We start from the raw sequence: 20,821 nt of genomic DNA on the forward strand, positions 1-20,821 counted from the left end.
CCAGTTGTGGAAGATTTGGTTAAAGAGTCAGTGAACCGAAAACCGTGAACGTTCCACTCTGCTGCATCGTCACGACCAAGGGGCACCGGCAGTGCGGTGTGTGTGGACGTATGGAGTTCAGTCTGCTCAGCGGTTGACCAGGCCGAGAGAAGATTGAGCTTTTCGGATACTTATAGTATAACTCCACAGTGTGTTTGGATGGTGGAGCTCCATCTTAGCAGCGGGTTATTTAATGTCTGCGGCTGAGTGAGGGTTAAAGGCTGATTATGGTCCCACGTTCACGCAACCGAGGACCATGCAGACGCTTCGACGCAGTCGTGAAACTGTTTTGGTTCTGCGTCGGGTTTTAGTGAGCGGACCAATCACAGCCCTTGCTGCTGCGTCGCCTTGAGGGGAGGTTACAATTTTTGGGAGGCGCACGTCAGGACCTTGCGGTGGACGCAATGAGGGTCCGCAAGGATGTAACGGGTCTGTAACCCCCTTGCGTTGCGTGAACGTGGGACCAAGTCCTTTAGGCTTCCCGGACACCTATAATATAACGCTACGGTCTATGGTGTATTTCATATGCAACATCGCTCATAATAACTCATAAAAAACAACTTTACTAACAAGGTTTGCGTGTGCTGTGTCTGTGTGTGTGAGCTGCAGGCTGCTTGGCACATGCGCACATGACCAACTTGAGTAACTGGTGCGACAGGCCTGCTATTGTAGTAGTAAGATATAGAGCTCCGGGACTCCCACCAGAGCACCCGGAGTGTTCTAGAATATTTACAGAACACGGCCAAAAGCTGTGTGCGCCTCGCCATTGCGATAGAGACAATGTTCAAAAGTTCAGATTGATGTGGGAGTGGAAGAACCAGAGACGTCAGAGAACCCGACGCAGTCGAGATTCATAATATCGTCTGAAGGTGCGCACAGCTTTTGGCCGTGATAATATAAATTATATGATATAGATATCTATGTATAATATGATATTATTTAGATATAGAGCTCCCGGACTCCCGCCGGAGCACCCGGAGTGTTCTAGAATATTTACAGAACTCGGCCAAAAGCTGTGTGCGCCTCGCCATTGCAATAGAGACAATGAGCTACGACCATGCGAGCGCCACGTGTGTGTGTGTGTGTGTGTGTGTGTGTGTGTGTGTGTGTGTGTGTGTATATAAACACACTGTAGCGCAAGTGTTGTACACTTCTTTGTTATTTGGATAACCGTTCTGCTGTTGGTGTTATGGTGCATAATACATCAGGTTCTCTGACATCTCTGGTATTTCCACAACAAGACTCGTACTGGGGGTTATCGCAGCCATGGTTGAGAAGGAATTGGGGGAAAGGTACATTGGCTTTGCCTCCCTGAATAACATGAACCTTGAAATGAAGGAGAAAGGGATTATTGCCCGCGATTGTCTCCCAACGGAGCCCCGCTGCCTGCTGCTGCGAGGCACCACTGCCTTGGAAGCGGGGCTCCGGCGGGAGACAATTGCGGGCAACAATCCCTTTCTCCTCCATGTCACGGTTCAGTCTACTTCAGATTGATGTGGAAGAGCCAGCGAGGTAGCAGAACCTGACGCAGTCGTTTGAGATTTATAATATCGTCTGGAGGCGCACACAGCTTTTAGCCTTGATAAAATATATTATATGATATAGATATCTATGTATAATATGATATTATTTAGATCTCCAGGACTCCCGCACTCCAATACCCAGTGTGTTCTAGAATATTTACAGAACACTGCGAAAGGCTGTGTGCGCCTCGCCATTGCGATACATCCACTGTAAACAGAGCGCATGGTACCGTGGCCGCAAGCTACTCAGGGCCACACCCCCACCCTCCTCCTTGACCCGCCTCTCTCCTCCTCATTTGCATTAAAGCTACAGACACCGAAACGGCGCATTTTGGGAAAGCTCAATGTGGCTGCAATTCTGCACCACAGCTGAATTTCGGGAACGTCTTCAGATGCTGTGTTAGGGGCCCACTAATATCTATATTAAAGCATCCATAAAGTAGCATTCCATGGGACCTTTAAGACATTCATAAAACATCCATTAGTAGTACATGTAGACTCATGGATGTAGAATACGAGAACATGTTAAGTGTATGTTTTATAATTAATTTTGATATCATTTTTTTTTGCTGTGTGTGTTTTTCTTCTTTGTGCCTGGCAGAACCTTTCAAGCCTACATCAGATAGCAATGGTGACAGTGGGTCAATTGAAGAGCCTGCACGAGGTGCTGTCCCACAAGGAGAAGGAGGTCGTCCAATCCCAGACGACTGCGAGGGGACTAACAACTGGTCAGTAAAATCTACAAAATCTAGGCCTTTGATAGAATTGGGCTTCAACCAAAGACTTTGTTTTTGGTTTAAATAAGCACACTGGATATATTTCAAAATCTTTATAACACTTTATATTAAACTACTGCATGTTTGCCAGTGGCACTGCCTGCTGATGAGGTAGGATGTTAAATCTCATGTGCATCAGAGCACAAAATAAACCCTCCAGATTGAATAATCTGGAGTTTAACATTTTCAGTCAGTCGCAAATAACGTGTGATTCCTTTGCAACCCAGGACCATATATAAACACTGCCACTTGTTCCCTGCTCTCCTCTATCGACGTGCAGAGTCCCACAGGCTTCAGCAGGACCTGGAGAAGGTTCAACAGCTAGAGGGCAAGATAACCGGGGAGCTGGGCACCCTCAAGGAGAAGATTGTCTCCATGAAGGCTGAACTAGTCACCTTCGGGGACCTGGACACCCTGAAAAGTACAACCGAGAGCAGGAAGAAGGTATGGGTTATTGTTAGTTAGTGTTTATTGAAACTAGAGTTTCCGCCCGTGCGATTTGCGCTCGCTCAACCTCTAGTTGTTATGAAAACCCATAATAATAATGTGGAAAACCCAGTCGATAATGTAACAAATTTCTGTGCGCATAATATAAACATTTAGGCTATAATGTTACAACGTATAACATTTTGGTTCACCTATGATGTAATAAAGCAAGCATAATAATTTCATCCTTACGTTATGAAGCAAGCATAATCTTTTTCTATTTATAAGCTGTTTTCACACATTTTTGCCGCATGTGTGTATTAGGAGATTCGAACCTGAGGATGATTCACACTTGATGCTTTATATGCGGACATCGATGTCGTTTAGACATCAGTAGAGTCAACGGGGGGTTTAGGGGGGTGGGCTTGCAAGGGGCGGGATATGACGTAGGGTCTAAGTTCGCAAGAGGCAGGATAAGTGTGGCCGCTGTCACTGTAGTTTGTTTTGATTTGACCATAGACAAAATTGAGGCAGAACGGGCAGAACTCATCGCGATCATCTTAAATGTTGCTAAAATGATGCATCAATGAATGCATCATATATTCCATTGCATCCACAAAATCCGAAGCATCGATCGATGAAAGATTGGAGCATGAGTTAAGGACAAATAGAAGTAACTTTCCTTAAAAGTAATTGTCCTTAAAAAACGCAGTCGTTTGCGACGCGTTACCGCGTCGCAAACGACTGCGTTACCGGAGAAAGAGAGCTTATTTTTTTGCTTCATTTCACATATAACTAACACTTGGACAAATGTAGTGGGTTTCTGTGTTTAACTGAGAAAACAGGGAGTTGAAGGACGGGACCCTCTAATATTCAGATGAATGTTGTCAGTAATAATAATATTTATCATTTAATATATATCATTTATTGCATTTTATTGTATGATTTTTAGGGTTATGATAAGACCTATCTTTTAGCGTTCACCACAAATTACTCTTAAAGGAGACATATTATGGTGCTTTCCCAACAAGTAAACATAGTAAATGAGTTCCAGAAAACATGTTTTTGAAGCTGTATGCTGAAAATAGCCTTTAGGAAAGAAAATCTCAACTACTGCTATTCCTCTCTGTTTCAGTCCCTTCAGAGTGCGCTGTTTTCAGGTGTCTGTAGCTTTAATGCAAATGAGCTGCTGCTCATTGACAAATGAGCTGTAGGAGTGAACCACAGCATAGATTAGAAGTGATGTTGCCGTTTGCGGACTCCCGGAGCTCTATATCATATTCAATAATATTATATAATAATAATAATAATAATAATAATATAATTTATAGGTATCTATATAATATCCAATTTCACGGCCAAAAGCTATGTGCTCTTCGGACGTCTGACGTCTCTGGTACTTCCACAACAAGTAAAGTCTCGTAGTGGGTGTTATCTCGGCCATGGTTGAGAAGAATTGAGGGAAAGGAAGTTTGGCTTTGACGCTCTGAAGTCCAGATTGAACCGCGACATAGAGGAGAAAGGGATTGTACTCCCGGAGCTGAGCTGCCGGACTGAAAACCGGCAGATCCAGCGAGGAATGCCGGACTCCCTGCCAGGCAGTCACATGGCAAACTGACAAATTAGACATTCTTTTGGAGGTGGGCGGGGAAGTGGGAGGTGATATTCCGAGCTCCCCGCGCCGGACTGCTGCTGAAGCTTCAGCGGCACCGCCGGAGCTGCCGGACGGTGTTGTTTTCAACCCCCTAACCCCTTTAAAGCAGTGCCAACATTTAAATATTTTTTAACCATTCAGCAAACAAAATGCAACAGGCTGATTATCATTTAGGGGGCACCTCAATGACATGCAGAAGCGTCATCAACACGCCCACTGAAGTGGTGTAAGAAATACAGATTCTCTACTTCTAATTCACAGATTAGGTAATTTACATTTCCTACAGAGAAAATACTATCTCAGGGGTAGTATTATTCAGGATTTTCAGGGTAGAAATGTCAGGATATGTTGTTCACACATACTGCCCAGGAGAATATCAGGAGAATATCAGGACTTACACTTTTGTCTGTAAGCAGCTAGTGTGTGAGCATTTAATTACATTATAAAATGAGTCAATTTATGGGTAACGGGGGTAATTGTTCAATGGAAAGTGTAGTATACTATGCATGCAAATCAATTTACTGCTATTCAGGGCTGAAAAGTGCATTGACATTTTAAAATGCATGGCAACTACTATTGGTTAGTTTAAAATAATAATCGTCATTGAGATTAAACATCTCCTCAAGTGTCCTGGCCAAGACAGGCAGCAGTAGCCTACAGTCACACATAGCATACACACAAAACATAAAAAAAAGAAAAAGTTCAAAAGCTTTATTTGTCCAACATGTTGCCATATTAGAAAATTTAAAAAGTAATAAGTAAATAAGAAAACTAAAACAACTAATACAGTCCGTAGGGGGGAAGGGGGATATCAATATCGCAAGACATTTCGGGAGGCTCAATGAGGAGAGTTATATTACATTTGAGCAACAAAGTGTAGTCTTGTGGTGGACTCTATAAACATAATTCACCATACTGTATTATTGATTTTTTTTCGTTCTGTGTTATAAGGACGCTGTCTCTTTAAGATCACGTGACTTTTGTTGATATGACGGTCGGCGCGATGTTTGAATTTAGCTTTTTTATTTGACAAAATGAACGACCTGCTGTTGCTTGTCGACGTGAGAAATTGTCTCTTCACTCATTTTATCGCAATTTCTACAGTCTATAGAAGGAACGTCTTACCTTGGAGATTTTGTTGACCGCGACTTCATTAAAACAGATTGAAGAGGAGAAAGGGAGATAACAATTTTGCAAGACATTGCGGGATGCGGGATCGATCTTGCTGTTGTCTTTCAACACGCGCGTGTGCATGTGTGTGCGGTGTTTGTGTATGCGGTGTCCTGCGCCGCCTTTGACTTTGACTTCTTGCGCGTGTGTGTGTGTATGTGTATGCAGTGTGCTATTATATTGTAGTAAGATGTTAAGGATGGATTTTAGATTTCGTAGTGTTAACCCCTTTTAAAATAAACCCTTTTACAAGACGCCTCTGTATTCTCCACCATAGAGAGCCTTCTCTGGGGTAGAGAATACGGGGTTCACAGATTGCAGGTTATTTCCCCCACGTAACACTACTACTTCCTGCTATCACTTTGCCCAGACAGCAATAATTGCCTTATCAAATAAAAACTAATTGACATGGAGTTCAAAGAAGAGCCTTCACTAGCGCTGACAGTTGGACATCTAAAGATACAGAACTACCTTATTGTAAAGGCTCATTACGGCCGACAGGGAGATACAAAGTCACACACCGATTCATATATTGATGGACTAATCGCTTCAAGTTGTCCCATTTAGTTTAAGGAACTGCTTTTTGACTTCATTTTGCCATTTACTGCTGATCTATGCGTTCCATTGAATATTTTATGTTATAAAGCAGGCCCTAGCTTTTTGTTTGCATAAACTTTCTATATGCTGCTATTAGCCAAGCTGTCAGTGTTGTTAACTGTTCTAACATTATATGAGAAATATTGTGTATGTTTATGGTTCTGTGTTGTGTTCCATTTCCAGACACTGCAAGACGACAGTGTCTCAATGACTCAACAACGTGATTATTTGAGACAGCTTTTACAATTAAACAAGAACTATGAAGTATTGAAAATAAAACTCAAAGAGAACGAGACAAATGCTCAAGTAAGCTCATTTTGTATTTCACACAAACATTTATCAACAATAACATTTATCTAGTGATTTGCTGGAGTGATCATACACATAATATATTCATAGAAATGCCATCTGCTGGGTGATTCTGTCAGCACTCCAGCCAGGAATCCAAGGTAGAGAGAAGAGGGTTAAGTAGAGAGAAGGGGGTCTGTTTCCGAGTCGGGAGCATGAGTCAGAAGGAGTCAGGGGAAGGAAGAGGGAATGATGAGGGGAAGGGGCGACAGAGTGGGGGGCAGTCAAGGGCGAGGAGAGGGAATGATGAGGGGAGGGAGATAGAGAGGGAGGGAGACAGGGGAGGGAAGAGGGAATGATGAGGGAGAGGGAGACAGGGGAGGGAAGAGGGAATGATGAGGGGAGGAGGAGGGATACTGAGAGGGAGGGAGTCAAAGAGAGAAGGAGAAAGGTGTGAGCACCAGGTGTGTTCCAGGAAGTGGTTCCGTCTAATGCAGCGTTACGGCCAGTCCTGCATTCTACACCGGGGCAATTTAGAGTGATGTCAAATAATGTTTGCGCTCTTAATGTTTGCTGGATTTCCCTCGTTAAAAATGCTAGATTTGTGGTAATCTATCAAATGATGCGCAACGATCGCAATATAGCATTGAAATTAAACTCAGGCCCTGGGACAACCTATACCCAGTATGAGATTGGTGTATGTACATGTCTAATAATGGGCCTATTGACTAAGTGTATTGAATATATTTAATGTATTATTGATTCATCTTTTGTGTTTTTTTCATTTATGTTGGTTTTGACATTTCTTTTTCAGTTGGCAAACATGGAGAGAAAGTTGCAGCACTTGGAGCAGAACAACTTCGTCATGAAGGACTGTATCCTTGTTCATTACACTCGTTCCTCTTCCTCTGCATGTCCAGCTACTGCTAGGTTGTCATGGAGTTAGGGATTAGTAATTAGACTGCATCTTTCACTAGTCTTCTAATCGGGCACTGAGAGTCACGCCCCTTCTCTCTTGTATTTGAATAGGTAATGATACATTCATATTGTTGCCAAATCTATGTGGTCTCACTTTATACATAAAAGTGCTGTAGGCAACATTTATAAGCTCTTTATTTGAGTGTAAATGTCATAAATGCTAAGCCTAGGAAGATGATGCATTTGTACAATGCCAAGCCGGCTTGGCAAGTCCTGCAATTTCACTGTCTAGCCTGTGTAAAACCGAGGGGGTAAAATCCCCCTTCATCAGGGAGCCACATTTCTTGGTTCACTGGAGAAGGCAGGGTTACGCACGGAGGGTCGAACTCTTTAAAATAATTTGCATACTCTGAATTTCATTTTTTTATCTTTCAAGCCACTCGTGTGCAAGAATGAGTATACATCTGAGTGTAGGCTACAAACGCGATTAACTATTTACAAGTGAAAAAACGACAACATATTCTTTATTTTGCTGTCCACATGTTTTTTTTTCTTTTTTCTTGAAAAGCCTCGTAAGGAAAGTTCCTCTGCATCTTTCTTGTAGATCGCATCTTTCAACGTCTTCGTTAAATGCGACTGCATCACCTTCTCTCAAATGATCAGCAGCTTGCGGATTTCAATGTCTCTCCAGTTAGAACTACTCATGTTGATATCGCTGCATTGTCTCTGTTGTAGAGACAACGCAGCAACACCTCTACCCAAGTCCTGCCCCTGGAACCGCGAAGCCGTCTAATTGCATTTACATCAAAATGAAACAGCCAATATTTGTAGGGTCCGGGAGGGTACATTGGGGTGCGAGATGAAGCCGGTTTATAACCTCGGTCAGTGTGAATGTGCGGACCATGCCGGGAAAAAGTTGTGCTGTTTTTACACAGCATATTTGGCAGGGTAAAAACGTTTACAGACGACTTATTTCTGACCAATCCGGGCATGTCTTCCCTGATTGGTCCTGGGAATCTTGCCTGTCAATCACAGGTGCTTAAATGTGACAATAATGCTAAAATTCATGACTTCCTCCGTCTAATGTTAAAGAAACGTAGTGACGCAGGGAGGAGAGATGGAAGGGTGTCATTTGGGTTACATTTCAAAATCTTCCTCTTCTGCTCATTTACACCGTCTATCTAAACAACCCTTGATTCTTAACTACCAGCTTTAATACTTGCTTCAGCATTAATGATTATTATGTATGATTGTTATTATCCAGTCGGTAAGCTTCTGTGTGTGGATATCTTTCCTTGACAGTGTCCATGTTAGTCATTGCGTCGAAAGCCCAGGAGAGCAACTATGGCTTGGTGTCTAAGACTGTCATTGGGCAGTTGAACGAGTATAACCGCGGCCTCACAGACGTACAGCAGAACAACAGGAGTTGAAGATCCACAAACTAACCTTGTGTAGCTCTCTAATGTGTAAAAAATAAACAATATAAATCGTACATTGTTTTGTTTTTTTTGCTTTGGAGAGTAATTGGGTGGATTTTGTGGTCCTAAACTTTTTACATTTACCTGAGGAAGAATATATTATGTGTTTGTGTGTGCACCTAATGTGCAGACTTATATGTAGGACACAGCGGTGACAAACATTAATAAAATCTAAATTTGTCACGCCCCCCTCGGACACAATATTGAGCAATCCAAACAGAGTATACTCCTGACATGAGCCATACTTAGGTGCAGCAAATGTGTAATAAATATAATATCAATATATATATAAAGACGGCAATAGGTTTTATTTTGCGTCAGATTTGCTGGTATTCTGTGTGGCAGGGAACACGTTTTGTTGAGGTTGACAGTCGCACAGGCATTTTCCTTTTGTGCTGTGTTGTTGCTATTTCTTTGAGATATTGTGTCTAGGATTGATACGACTTCCAAACAAAGTAGCACACAATAGTGTATAATAATGTATGCAGAGGGAGCACCAATCATGTTTTTCAGCAGTTCCATGCCCTTGCAGGACCACGTCTTCGCTTTTTCAGTGGCAGAATGCTCGTTAGTGAAGTTAGTAAAGGTAGCTAAATGATGAGGCATCTAACAAAGGGTCCTTGTGACATCACAACCAGCGGCTGCTGGGCAAAGCTCAAAACAAGATGATGCAAACATATGTCAAATGTTAGTAATGTTTAATGGTTATCTCTTAAATGGTAACAGGTTGGTATTCTCAGTCATATAATTGAAGTGGTCTGAGGCATTTCCTTTCATGGAAAATCCTCCCTGACACAAATTTACTTAACACTGCCTATGCTGAATTATGACCTTGTTGTCTCTTCACATATTCATACAAGGAGGGGTTCATTCAAAACATCTTTGGTAACAGTTGTTTAGACGATTTATGTTTCCAAAGACAGATGTAGTATGCTACTATGTAATGCAGTTTTGTGATGCAGTTTCCCTGCCTGCGATTGTGGTTATTCCTGGGTGAGGTTGTTGTGAAAGTCACTTTTTACAGAAGTTTTTGCAGGAAAGGAATGAAACTTTAATATGGATGCATTTCTTGGAGACTACTACTGGTCTATATATTGCCATTCTAAAACATGTGATTATAATTCACATTTTCTTAGGCATTTAATATATTTTTGGTTATGCCACAAAAAGGTGCTTTAGTTTATAAAGGTTTTATGAGCTTTTAAAAAACGTAAATTGTTTTGTAAGTTGTAATTGTAAATTGTAAGTTGTTTTATGTTAGCTTACAAGGTGCTTATATTTAGAAGTTATTTCTGAATTGGTACAGGTTGCCATTCTAATAAATGTTTTAACGGTTGCTTTGGGAATTTTATTAATACAATTAATAATGGGAGGGGACCAGGGTCTTAATTTATTGAAAACAACTACAATGATGGTTGATTTCTTAAATTAAAGAACCCTAACCCTATTTATTAAACTCTTGAGTCGGAGCTCCCCATCGAGTGCTTGCTGATCCTTTCAGGTATTCAGACAGGACAAACTATTGTTTTCTTACATTAGAACACAACCTTGAGGTTTTCCTATTGTTCTTCCTCTCTCAACAACAAAGAAAAAAACCTTTTTTTTTTTTTACCCTTTTCTTAACTTCCTGTTCCTATGTTCTGAGTCATAGTGTTCCTATAAAAAGAGGATGGATTCAGCTGGCCAACCCTAAGGTTGTGTTCTTATGTTCTTACATAAGAACACAACCTTGTAGTTTTCCTATTGTTCTTCCTCTCTCAACAACAAAGAAAAAAAATAAATATTTTCACCCTATTCTTAACTTCCTGTTCCTATGTTCTGAGTCATAGTGTTCCTATAAAAAGAGGATGGATTCAGCAGGCCAACCCTAGCCCTAACCAATTTACCAACCAATGTGTGCAACATATGTGGAAGATGGATGCAAAATAAGGTCAACCCCTTTATTCAAATATGGGTTGGTCCACACCAACTAAAATCCAAACAGGGAAACTTGTTCCTAAATTCAAAATGCTGTTATAAGCCTTCCATCAAAGTTTGAAGAAATTAAAGGAAATGATCTACTATGATACGATGCATTGATTGACATCTACTAGGTCAAACCGGGTCTAACCTCTGGGAAAGCAATTATATTGGTCTTATTACACAGCTCTTCTCAATACCGGGGAATGCTCCGTTCACTTGCATGGGCCCTTCACAACTTCTGGCTGTGAATTATATTTGATAATTCACCGTTGCTAAGCATAAAATGACTGCTGTCAAGGAAAGTGGATTTTTTGCCGTCTTTCGTATCACTTACTCAACTCTAATTTTTCCAAGTGCATGCATGAAGCAGTTTGCCTGTAACAGCATCATTAAAGTGATTCTGAATGTGTCCAACCAAAACAGGACGGAAACCTCAAACATTTTGCTCATTTTATTATTCTATACACTGAACACTAGTACATTTACATACTAGGGCACGGGTAGTAGACTTCTCTTCAATCGTTTAGTCTACTACCTGTGCTTTCCTGGTACATAACAAGAGCAGAGCCAGAATGTGGTGCAAAGGGCCAGGACAGGTAGCTAATTATTGTAGATATTACACCTTAATACCATCCAGTTACAGCTAGGCTTTTACGTTTAGACAAACAGATTTACTAGGATTTTTTGTATCACTTTGACTATGCAAAATGGATTGAAACCATACGCAAGCAAACCTAAACTGAGGCGAATGACGGATTTGGGTGACCAGGGACTTTTAAAACAGCTCAACATATTTCTCTCTTGTAACAGGGCCATTGTGAATTGTTGATGTAGAGAATTTACATGGATGTCTTGACAAAGGATGTGTCATGGGGATAGACACATCAGGGTTAAACTTTGCCTTAAACATAAACTATCTGTGAAGCTTTTACCTTGAGGCACAGAAGCAGGATTGAAGTGTCTGGGGAAGATATGACTAATATAGATGGTGTTGCCTCTGTTGCATTCCTTCCAACTCCGATATAGACATTCATACACACCCACACAATTCATATCTTCCTACTTCCGCTTGAGGCCTATGTTCTGCTGCTGATCTTGGAGTTTTAACATTATTCTCAGACGGCAGCCTACCCAGATTCATTTTTTGAGGTAAGTTCATAAAGAAATTTGGTAACACTATTAGATTTAACGCTATAGTATAACTTTAATTTGTGACCTGAAGACCATCGGTTATTTACAAAAAAACATTCACTGACTTTATTTCAACATGATTGAATGAATAGTAAGCAAGGAATCCGGTTAGATAATATACTGTATTAGTACTGAGTATTAGATCTGGTAAAAAAAAATGCAGAAATACATTTGAGGAACAATGAACAATGATGATAGTCATTTATTACAAATGTGTTTGAATACCAACAAACAACTTATTATATGAGCATACTATATTGTTTATTATTTTTGTTGTTAGATGTGTTACTATGCTGTGAGTGAGCTTTACATATATTAATAAATATAATCTTAGTTAATAACTCATTGGCTGCGACCAGGATCAACAATGAAAATCAACAATGCAATGACATTAATCCTGCTACACTTTTGTTAGAAAAGATCAACACATGTTTAACACAGAGGACAATTGGAGTGCTTGTCGGATGTATGTAAGATGTATGCCCTTTTATTATTGATTTGATTTAATATTCAACGACGGAAAAAAATATAAAAATAAAAATGTAATACCCTAACATAAATATCATACACAATGTTAATGCAAAGAATGCGTAGTAGGAGTTCATATGTTCAGTTCTTCAAATGTATACAATAAAATAATACGTAAACATTTTATAAATTGTTTACGCACATATACTTTTTGCACCATGGAACAAAATGACCAAGAAAATCATGTTGAAGGTAGGCCACAACTTTGTGAAAATGTTGGTCAGGAGGAAGCTTCTAAAACACTGATGTATATTTTGGAACTTCACAAAATGGCCTCCCGTCCATCCAATTGAAACATGCTCTGCCAGTGCAGCAGAGAAGCTTTAGTTTGAAATGTAGATTCCAGAATTTATTCATGGAAAAAATAATAAAATAACATTAAATGACAATGACAACTGATGAAAACAAAAATTCTTCATGCTAATACTAACATGTTCATTTGAATCCCAAAATACATTTCTTATAATTTACTAGCAATTGTATTCCTTGCTTTTAAATCAGTCATGCATGTTGAACAAACAGCTTGTTTGAAGCCTCATTAATAATGACATTTATTTTAAAGTGTACTTAGAATGTCAGTAACTATTTTCATCAATTGATTGTTCACTGTATGTACAATGACTTGATTATTTTTGATCCTCCGTAAAAGTACCAGGTTAATGACAAACCAAATGGTGTTTACAGGTTCTTCTAGTGACATTAAATATGAACACCACGACTCCCTTCTACGAATGGATTTATAGCCTCAATACAGACGACTACAGTGTGGGACCGGTGCACATGTGTGAAAGAGAGGATGACAACTCCCTCGGGGCCCAGCTCTCTGTGCTCTACTTCGTCATGTTTGTCCTCAGTCTTGTTGGGAATGGTTTGGTGTTGGTAATTATCTACCGGTAGGTCAGCTGAATTTGTTCATGGGGCATCTGTGGCGCTCGGTGTATATAATGACACTGAACGAAAGGGTTTATTTATTTAGTTTGGTTATTATTGTCAAATGTATATACATTTGATGAGCATATTTTTGTGAATAGGCATTTTAGAAAGAATTTGAGAAACAGCTAGAAAGAGAAAGATAGATCTGCTAATAGTTTCACTGCCATTGGAAAGTTTTGAATTCACTCACCTGGGGTGGAGCCATAATTACACCATGTGACACACAGCTTGTGATTAATAAGGCAAGATTGGTATGTCATTCCTGATTCATTAGGGAAGACAGGTTATGTTTTGCAGGCGCCGTCAAATAGGACAAATATTTTCACAGTATTTCACTCAATAAGCTCATTGCTGGCTATGGCTTTTCCAAACCATAATTAATACAAATAATTCCATTGTTACTTAGTCATAGGTAACCAAAAACAGCCGTTCCCAACTCTATCATAAATTAGCATACTTAAACATTTCTAATACTTTTCCAAAGTGAATGGGTCAACATGGTATAGGTTTTAAAACCCTAGAATGTGACTATGAGCACGAAAAAGCGTGATACTGGGTTTCAGGTATTCGTTCTTCAGACGTATCGGTACACTGAATCAGTGTCCAGTGCTACACAAAGTTGTAACATTGTTCCTTTGTTTCTTAGGTTTGAAAAGTTGACAACCGTGACCAACATATTCCTGCTAAACCTGGTGGTGTCTGATTTAATTTTCATGAGCTGTCTTCCCTTCTGGGGCATCTACCAGCAACTCTCCACCTGGGTCTTTGGCACATCCATGTGCAAGATTGTGGGCAGTGCCTACTTCCTGGGCTTCTACAGTTCCATCCTTTTTCTAACCCTGCTGACCTTTGACCAACATCTGGCAGTTGTTTATTCCCTTGTTGCATCACGTCTGAGAAGACAGACCTATGCAATTGCCTGTTGTACTGGGGTTTGGCTTCTTAGTTGTTTGGCTTGCGTTAAACCAATTATTTTGTATAATGTCTTCACTGACTTGAACAACAAGCAGTTCTGTGAAGAATATCCCAGCAATGTTGTGGTCAACACCTTTGTTGACATGTCTGTTTTGAAAGCTTTCTGGATATACCTTCAGCTATTTTTTTTCTTTCTCTTCCCTTTGGCTGCCATTGTTTACTGCTACATCAGGGTCACTATCACTGTAGTATCATCAAGAATTAACGCCAAGTTCAGGACAGTGAGGATGATATTTTTCATTGTTTTGATATTCTTTCTGTGTTGGACCCCATATAATGTTGTTTTACTAATGCACTATTATTTGGGTGGGTCCACATCCTGTGAGAAAATGCAAAGGCTTGGTTATGCACTTCAAGTCACACGTAACATTGCTTATCTTTACTTTTGTATTAGTCCCATCCTTTATTCATTTGTTGGCAGAAAGTTCCAGAACCATTTGAGACAGCTGCTGGTGAAAAGCCTTCCATGTATAAAGTAGCATGCTGCTTTCAGTTATATCCAGGGATTGTGATTCCTGTCTTGAGAGTGAATGCAAATTATTCTGCAGTAAACAATGTGTTGGCAAATATATACATAAATAATAAAGTAAATAGCGGAAAATTATTAATGTTTTTTCTGATTTAAAAGCAAGGAATACAATTGCTAGTAAATTATAAGAAATGTATTTTGGGATTCAAATGAACATGTTAGTATAAGCATGAAGAATTTTTGTTTTCATCAGTTGTCATTGTCATTTAATGTTATTTTATTATTTTTCCCATGAATAAATTCTGGAATCTACATTTCAAACTAAAGCTTCTCTGCTGCACTGGCAGAGCATGTTTCAATTGGATGGACGGGAGGCCATTTTGTGAAGTTCCAAAATATACATTTCAATCCGTATTATATTCATTGGAGAACTAGTTTTCAAAAAGAATGTTTTCAAAATAAGTACAGGCTGTGTGTTGCATTGGAGCATATGTCGACATAGTTGTTTCAGCATTATAAATATTGAATTTGTATTTTGCTGAAGTTACAATGTTTCATTCCTGCTGTGTTTTGTCGAAAAACAAAAGACAAGGATAACTTCAGTAAGTTATTTGACATTTTTTATTGGTCATCAAAACATGATTGATTTCTTCCCTTTGTTAGGAGGAAGTCAACATATTCCTACACATTCTGTACCTTTCTTATACTTCCTTATTTATGTTCTCAACTTTTCCATGTTACTTCACATATTCTTTGTAAAAGGTGATTACTCCCAGTTCAACATAATGTCAGATTCTGCAGACCAGAACTTGTTATCAGGTCTCCAGTTATACTGTACTCCAGCGGTGATTAATACGTCACAATTTTGCAGATTTGCTAAAAGATATTTATATTTTATTTGTTTTTTGATTTCTGGTTGTAACAGAAAAATCTATGTCTTTAACAAATGCAATCATGAAAATAAACAAAACGTTATAAATTGCCATTATTAGTAATGTTTCTAGTATTAGTTACGGTTTAAGTCAATGGTCAGTTTAAGCTGAAGTGGCACTTTTATTAACAAAATTGAACAAGCCCTGGGCTCAGCCCAACAGAAAACAGAAAGAGGTTTGGCATCTTGGCCATGGAGAAGCCTAAAATAAAGCTCCCGAATCACCGGTCTCCTCCGGGGATAAACAGTTCATAACTCAAAGTTGTGGGGTGGTGAAACGTCAATCTCGTCAAAGTAGCTACTCCAAAGCTGTTTGGTGATCGTTGGGTAGAGCATTCCACATCAGATAATGGAGTGGGCTTGCCAGGGTGGCATAGCCTGGGGACCGGGGGATAAAACTCTGGTAGTAGCCAACGAGACCCAGGAACGACTTCAAATATTTCTTGGAGGTGGGGCGGGCCAGTCGAGGATGGCGGCGACATTGACGTTCCCTCGTCTGTAGCCCGGGTAGGAGGCCTCCTCTAGGCCCAGGCGGTACTAAACGGTGAGGCCGGCCTTCCTCAGCTCCCCAGGACTGCCAGCAGGTGCCATAGTTGGATGTCCCAGTAGCACAGTGGATGATGACGTCATCGAGGTAGGCTGCTGGGTGGTAGGTGGCCATGGATGCCGAAGTGTACAGGCCCCCTGGTGTTGCAAACACCATCTTCTCCCTGGCAGCCCTGGTGAGGAGAGTCTGCCAATATCCCTTGGTGAGTTCCAGGGTGGTGAGGTAGCGGGTGAGCCGCTCTTTCAGCTCGTCAACACGAGGCATGGGGTAGGCGTCGAACTCGAACTCGAAGCTGCATTCAGCCTCCGGAAGTCATTGCAGAACCAGTAGAACCCTTCAGGTAAGTTGGGGGTGCCAAGGCCGGTTCACATGGTACAACTGGATGGGCTTGCTGCTGCACCCGGTCGACCACCTCATACAGCACCTGTCACTTGGCAAGGAACTCATACTTGAAAGTCGGTAAGAGGACCAGGACAAACTCATGGGGTCTGAAGATGCGAAGTTGGGCACTGGTTGTAAACCTGAGCTTGGGCCTGTTGGAGGTGTCCCCGCGCTAATGACCAGACCCACGCCATGTGTTCCCGCACCTGTTCCACAAGGTCAACCAGGGTGTGATGTGGGGAGGGATGGGTCTCCCAAGCGATGGAGCCCTGTTGTTCTTTTGATAATTAGAGACAGATGTCTGACAGGGAGGGGGATATGAGCATGATCTGCACCTGCAACCGCTCAAAGACAATGTCAAGTCTCTTGATGGCCTCCTCCTCACTAGTTGTTAAAACCATTAGATCATCTAGATAGCAGAGCAAGATCATGAAGTTTAGATCCCCAAAAATTGTCATCATCTTTCACATAAATCTTGCTGGGCTGTTACAGTCCTTGAGGGAGCCTGTTATACTCATGAAGGCCAACAGGCAAAGAGAAGGCAGTGAACGTCTCACAGTCTTTGTGAAGAGGGACATTATAGAACCCGGATGTAAGGTCCATGGTGCTGAAAAACGTCTTTCCTTCCAAAGCAGTGAGACAATCTGCCTGGTGTGGAAGAGGGTCAACATCTTTCTGGTGTTGAGCCAGCGAGTCAGCCAGTGCAGATGCGTTGGTCACCATTTCTCTTCCATACCAAGTCAAGTGTTGAAGCAAACTCACTAGTTGACTTTGTGATGATGCCTTTCTCCATTTGGTTCAGCGCCACCCAGAGCTTTTGGTAATGTGCTGGCAGAACGTCGCTGTAAGGGAGTTTCAAGGGTCTCAAGTATTTCAATACCCCAAAGTCGAGTCTGTGCTTGTATTCGCTTGTGCTCGTATTTTGAGTATTTTAGAGCAAGCTTGTGCATGTCTTTCTTACTGTGATCTGACACTTCACACAAATTTAGATCCAAGTCACTCAAGCCACGTTCTCTTAGGGCTTCTGCCATGTCAGACAGATCTGTTTTTTGTTCTTCTGTGATATGTTGCCTCTTGGACTTAAAACATGAAAGCTCACCAGGCTGGAATTCCTCAACAGCCAGACATGGGTACACATCTGCCAATTTAGCATTTCACTTTTGCTTATCAGTGGGGTTTATGACCTTCATAGGGACCCACCAATCTCACCACAGAGGAGTCACCACTCTGCCAACAAGAACCCTTCTTGGGATTTAATTAGACTTTGTCGGCTCAACCCCCACATTGCAGCCCGGGGGACCACGTGATTTCTCCAAGAGCTTTCCTCAAACCAGGTTTTCCTCTCAAGAGTGTCACAACTTGGTTGAGTTTGACCGTTCCTATGATGCTGGGCACAGCCTCATCTTTCAACCGATGGATGTCAGCGAGCATGGCAAGAAGTTCATCACACGTTCACTGTACTTCCATACGCTTCAAGCTGCAGATCACAAAGTCTCTTTGGATGGACTCTCTTCCCTCCACATCCGATCAGAACAATATCCAAGTCTTGCTGAACATCATTGTCGAGGATGCCAGTGACAATGTTCTTCTGTTCTACAGCCTCACACACAGAACATACCATTGAACCTGTCTCTAACATGCCGTTCGCTGTTTCATATCCATTAACAACAATATGTGTGTAAAACAAACTTCTCTTCAAATGCAGTGACTCTCTCAGACTGACTTATACCAACAGTAAATCACTGAGGGGATTTCCTTTAAGGCCCACACTAAACTACATCTTAATATGTCGGCCGTCAATTTTTTTTTTGCGGAGTGGTGGAAGGGGCAGGCCATGCTGTAGGGGAGGCTGTGTTAGGGCACTCATGTTTCATGTGTCCTGACTGGTGACAAAGGAAACACAGGCGCTGTAGCTGACAATGGGCTATAGTACCATGAGAACTGCTGAGACTCATCTCCTCTGGTTTGAGGGGTTGTAACCCGAAAGGCAGGAGGTCTTGCAGGGGCAGTTAAACAACCCAATACCTTACTGAGCATCTCAGCCATCGCATCAATGCTGCAAGTTCCGCACTTCCCTGGGGTTGACCCACTATCCATCTATCTTGTGCGTACCAATGCTCACTGTAGCAACTGCTTGTCTGGCAGAGCGTTCCGCTGCAGGTTTGCTGGGCCTGGACTTCCTCTGCCTGTGGTATTCGCCAATCTTTCTTGGACCTCTTTAGCCGTCTAGCTGTCAGCTAGCTTGATTTTGAATGCAACCCACAAGGAAGGTTCATTACAGTGTCTCACAAACATCATGGCTACCTCTTGGTTGAGGTTCTCCATGCCTTTGTCCTGATCCTGAAGACACTATTCTGCTTTTTATATGTTTACTTCTGGTAAACCAGGTAATAAGCCATTTTACCAGACCTACCTAGCTCACTTTATCTGCCACGTATGGAAGACTACTCATTCTCAAAATATAGGATAATCTGCCCATGGCAATATACTTACTTCCATGAATTGTAGCAGTACAGCGTCGGCCACTTTACCATGGGGTCTGTCATGATCCGCCCCTGGTTTTCTCATTCACCTGCCTGCCACCCTGATCACTCCCAATTAACCCAACCACCTTCACCTGTGTTTCCCCTATATCAGTCCTTTCCTCCCAAACATTCCCTGCCAGATTGTCTCTTGTGTTTCACAGTGCCTTCCCGCGATTCCTGACTGCCTGACTCTTCTGCCGGTTCCTGATCCTCGCCTGTTTGACTATCCTGCCTGCTCCTGTTCCCCGCCTGTCTGACTATTCTGCCTGCCGATCCTGAATCCGAATAAACGATTGACACTGTTCCACGCTCATCGCCAGTCTGTGCACTTGGGTTCAGCCAAACGCTCACGTTACAGGGTCGCTGGTTCGAGTCTAACCTCGACCAAACTTATTGTGAGATATGGCATACGAAATCAAACAATATTTACTATGATACATCCATTAGGCCATGGCCACCGTGCTCGCCTTGTTGTAGGACCATGTTATTGTTGTTGTAACTTCACATCCTGCATCCGGTGTATGTCAGCATTTACCCTGTATGCGATATTAGACAACCTGCGGAAGTATACTTACCAATACGCTTGTCTTAAGGGGGTACGCACTCATGGGTGGGGATGAAAACAGGCATCAGGCGTGACACTTTATGGACTAAACCATTAGGTTAGGGTTTTTTTTACAAATAATGAAAACCCCTAACTCAGGAGGTAGAGCGGGTTTGCTGGTAACCACAAGGTTGCTAGTTCGATCCACGGCTCCTAGCTGGGTGTCGAGGTGTCCATGAGCAAGGCCCCTAACCCTAACTGCTCCCGGCAAGCTGAATGGTTGACTCCATCGTCAGCGTGTGTATGTGTGCATGAATTGGTGAATGTCAGGCAATATTTTAAAGCGTGTTGGATAAAACCGCTATATAAATGCAGTCCATTTATCATTCACCAAATAATACGTAAAAGCAGTGTTTTGCAATGACCAACTGTTTATTTGTGTTTGTAAGTTCAATGGTTACTGCATGTACCTGATGAAATAGGTTTTAAGTATATTGTTGCTGTAAAGTTGTATTTAGTATTTTCTGAATGAATTTCGATTTTATGAATTGTAATTGTAATTTATTTATTTCAAGACAGGGACAGTGCACAATAAGACATTAATCTTGTACAACAAGATTAATGTTTTTAAAGCTAAGAGTTGGGTCAAGGGTAACGCCTAAGTACGCAAATTTATCCACATTGTTAATTGTTTGCCCATTTATTGAGATGTCGGGGCAATATTTTACAGTTTTTTCTAAGTTGAAGGTGAGGCATGAGTTGTTTGACCAGACAGCAACCTTTTGCATTGCCTTTGTTAATTTCTTGGCAACCTCTGTAGCGCTCTTACCATGAGTCTATATAACAGTGTCGTCCGCATACATTATTATGCTGATATCATCAGACATTGAAGGCAGGTTATTTATATATGTGGTAACCCGAGGGCAATAAAGTACGCACATGTTGAACTCTGTTAGGGTCTTTACT

The 20,821-nt window shown here is 41.4% G+C and overlaps 2 protein-coding genes across 3 annotated transcripts in view; both read left to right on the forward strand.

Moving 5' to 3' along the window:
• ift74 (intraflagellar transport 74) overlaps nucleotides 1-8,842 on the forward strand; it is a 50,721-nt gene extending 41,879 nt beyond the window's left edge. For both annotated transcript variants that reach the window (XM_079741930.1, XM_079741929.1), the window contains exons 16-20: nucleotides 2,164-2,290; nucleotides 2,619-2,782; nucleotides 6,369-6,491; nucleotides 7,288-7,348; nucleotides 8,706-8,842. In XM_079741930.1, coding sequence (XP_079598056.1) covers nucleotides 2,164-2,290; nucleotides 2,619-2,782; nucleotides 6,369-6,491; nucleotides 7,288-7,348; nucleotides 8,706-8,821 — 591 coding nt within the window. In that variant the 3' untranslated portion in view covers nucleotides 8,822-8,842. The remainder of the gene's footprint in view (nucleotides 1-2,163; nucleotides 2,291-2,618; nucleotides 2,783-6,368; nucleotides 6,492-7,287; nucleotides 7,349-8,705) is intronic.
• A 4,413-nt stretch (nucleotides 8,843-13,255) lies between these two features.
• On the forward strand, nucleotides 13,256-14,937 carry LOC307079092 (C-C chemokine receptor type 3-like; the record flags this gene model as incomplete). Its single annotated transcript, XM_079741185.1, has 3 exons — nucleotides 13,256-13,443; nucleotides 14,130-14,374; nucleotides 14,558-14,937. 3 exons carry the CDS (start codon nucleotides 13,256-13,258, stop codon nucleotides 14,935-14,937), a joined length of 813 nt encoding a protein of 270 aa, XP_079597311.1.
• Between the last annotated feature and the right edge of the window lie 5,884 nt (nucleotides 14,938-20,821).

This window comes from Pollachius pollachius (assembly GCF_949987615.1).
Source record: "Pollachius pollachius genome assembly, chromosome: 8".
Classification (NCBI taxonomy): domain Eukaryota; kingdom Metazoa; phylum Chordata; class Actinopteri; order Gadiformes; family Gadidae; genus Pollachius; species Pollachius pollachius.